The sequence below is a fragment of the Mus caroli genome, chromosome 3, assembly GCF_900094665.2.
Source record: "Mus caroli chromosome 3, CAROLI_EIJ_v1.1, whole genome shotgun sequence".
Taxonomy (NCBI): domain Eukaryota; kingdom Metazoa; phylum Chordata; class Mammalia; order Rodentia; family Muridae; genus Mus; species Mus caroli.
The window spans coordinates 98,025,940-98,029,029 of record NC_034572.1 but is presented as its reverse complement, the minus strand read 5'-3'; the positions used below and the strand labels follow the sequence as shown (position 1 = coordinate 98,029,029).

At 36.7% G+C, this 3,090-nt stretch overlaps 1 protein-coding gene across 2 annotated transcripts in view; it reads right to left on the bottom strand.

The window, feature by feature from the left end:
• The window catches only part of Rsbn1 (round spermatid basic protein 1), a 56,116-nt gene that overhangs the window by 12,764 nt on the left and 40,262 nt on the right, over window positions 1-3,090 (bottom strand). For both annotated transcript variants that reach the window (XM_021158737.2, XM_021158738.2), the window contains exons 3-4: window positions 1,753-1,890; window positions 1,281-1,423 (exon numbers count right to left, since the gene is read on the bottom strand). In XM_021158737.2, the coding sequence (XP_021014396.1) occupies window positions 1,281-1,423; window positions 1,753-1,890 (281 nt within the window). The remainder of the gene's footprint in view (window positions 1-1,280; window positions 1,424-1,752; window positions 1,891-3,090) is intronic.

Genomic DNA, 3,090 nt, shown 5'->3' with positions numbered 1-3,090 from the left:
GCTGGTGTGTGCACTGGCGTCGGCGTTTGGAGGCTGACTATGGGGTGGACCCCATATAGTTTTAAGTGAGGGTTTTCAGGGGTGTCTTAAGTACCTGAGGCTATGTGAGCTTAAGTAGCACTCTCCTGTGAGTTTTAAGCTCAAATTGAAACTAATCCACTAAAACTTCCTTTTGAGCTCTTAACTGTTTCTTTTTTTAATTATTTATTTTGAGATAAGATCTCAATATGTAGCCCTATTAGCATGGAACTTACTGTGCAGACCAGAGTGGCCTCAAACCCAGATATCCACCCCCCTCACCTCTGAAGCTCCTGGATTAAAGGTGTATAACACCATGCCCAGCTTAATTTTAAATTGCTATTTCCATTTTCAGTCTCATTGAACAGCATTTTCTAAAATGAAATCTTTGTTTTATGTGTATGAAAGAGAAAGTAGCACCTGATTTATCACAGTTTTATACAATAGCAAAACAGCACATGTTTCACTCAGCAAATCATGTTTTCCTATGTGTGTCATAATAAGATATAATTAAAACAGTCCCCAGTCTCAGGGAGGCCAAAATTTATTAAGAAACAAAAATAGTAAGAAGATCAAGGAACCATGTTGCAAGGCCAGAGATAGAACCAATTAGCTTGTTCCACGCTCCACAAAGACGATTTAAGGTAAGTTTGGAAGCTTTACCTCCTAGGCAAAGAGGAAGGTGGACGATGGGGCATTCCAAATAAAACTATGGGCTGGAGAGATGGCTCAGCAGTTAAGAGCACTGCCTGCTCTTCCAAAGGTCCTGAGTTCAATTCCCAGCAACCACATAGTGGCTCACAACCATATCTGATGCCACCTTATGGTGTGTCTTATGACAGCGACAGTGTACCCACATACATGAAACAAATAAATAAATCTTAAAAAAAAAAAATACAGTGCAAGAGCAAAAAGCAATAGAAGACAATAGTTTGGAAATAGAATTCAGTAGCTAGGAAAGCCTGAAAGCTGACTCAAAGGTACTATATTGTAAAAGTTTTGTATAGACCACACTAAAGAGAATGATGGTTTATCCTACAGACAGTTGGAAGATACAAGTTTTAAGAAAAATCATTTTTTCAGGATACTACTGACCATATAATAGGTTATCTAAACTAGGCAACTGACAACATAAATTTTTACCTAAAGGAATGCTTCAAAAATATAGACAAGTTTCAATACCAAACTCAGGTATCAATCATTTTTATAAACCATCTACTAAAGAGAGTGGTTTTGCTTATTTGAGCACAATTAACTTTTACCGTCGTCTTTTGAAGGGTGACTTTGGCATATCTGCTGTAGGGATCATCTGTTCTCCTGGCCTCACCCACATTATAGGCCCGTCATCGCTCTGAGACCTACATTGTAGCTGGAGGCTGGAAAGTGTACCCCAGGGCAAAGTCATCTAGAAACCAAAGAAATTAAGTTACATTTAAAAGATTTTAGACTGTTTACATATTATCTCCCATCCAAATAAAAATACTAAAAGCCATTTCACATGTGTATATGAAGAAATAAAAGCCATATTTCAGAGTAACATGTTAAAAAATAACTGAAATAGTCAATAACAATACTTTTCTAAACATTTCTATACGAACTAGCATATAAAATTTAATTTTAGTAAGCAAGATTAACTGAGTACTCTAATTGTATGTGTCTCTGAAATAATGATATACTGAAATAATACTGGAAGTGTCTACTGAAAAAAGGTTAATAGTCTAAAGAAACACTCACTTTCAGAAATGGTGATTCTTCTAGCATATCTAGGAACTCTGGGAAATAATCACCAACTTCTTCATCTACTGCTCCAACAAGACTTATCTGCCGCATAGGACCTGCTCGGTAGGTACCACAACAATATGTCCTGTTGACCTGAGATGCAATGAAAGAGAGGGGAAAGGTTTGAAGTGCACTATAAAGGAGAACTGAGAATTGTTTCTAGTATTAGTATTTCAACTACATACTAAGGATTCAATGGTCAGTTCTTTGGACAGAGTTAACCAGTCACCCAAATATTGTCATGTCAGCCACAAACAGAAATATTTCAATGTGTAAGTCTGCCCACTAGTTCAATACCTCAAAGAAAAGCATTAAGACAGATTTCTTTAATAATTATTTAATTTTAAAAACACTTTATTTTGAAAAGACAGAATAAACAGTAAAACTGGCAGGGCAAAGACTACCATAGCCTCAGTAATCCTTCATGCCCACTATATACTCCTCAGCTTAACTTCACTCTAAAACAGATTATCAAGCTATTGCACTACTCTTAAATTTACTTAATTCAAATATCACAATATTAACAGCACCCAATTTACAAGCAGCCCAAAAAATATAGAAAGCTAACTGATGTGACATGGATTAAAAATAAAGTGCCTCTTCTTGTTTGAAAAGAGAAAGAAAGAAAAGGTAAAGGGAGGATGGAGGAGAGAAAGGCAAAAGGGAACTCAACCAAGTTTATTTTCATCCACACAGAAAAGCTTCTTGCCTTATTAGGAGCTTCACACCTTATAAGGTTTACACTTTTGTGAAGACAGACTAAGACTGTCTTCAAATAACAGCCAAATCGTTAAGATTTTTACTTAGTGGCATAACCATTAACAAGTTAAACAAACATGCTATACAATTCAAGTACATACTTTAGTGTCTGTTTTTAATTCCAGTGTTTATCAATTCACCTCACTTTTTATTGATTTTTCATGTCACTGCAACCCAAAACAAATCAGTAATGACATCCTACAGGTAAATGAGAAATGTTTAGTCATCTGTTGTCTTAGTTTTCTTCCAGGCGCCTTCCTCTATTTGCAGAGTTGGCCTATTTCTCATTCAACATATTATCTATGGGTGTTTTAAATTATAATGTGAATTTATTACATATACCCTCTGCATTCTGTATCTAATTCTCTATATGGAAATGGTCCCTCAAAGAGTCTGTAAGTACGACTTCTCTCAGCCAGGCTGTAGACATTCAAATGCAGGCCTATGACACCGAGCACAGGGCCTATGACACCGAGCACAGGGCCTATGACACCGAGCACAGGGCCTATGACACCGAGCACAGGGCCTATGACA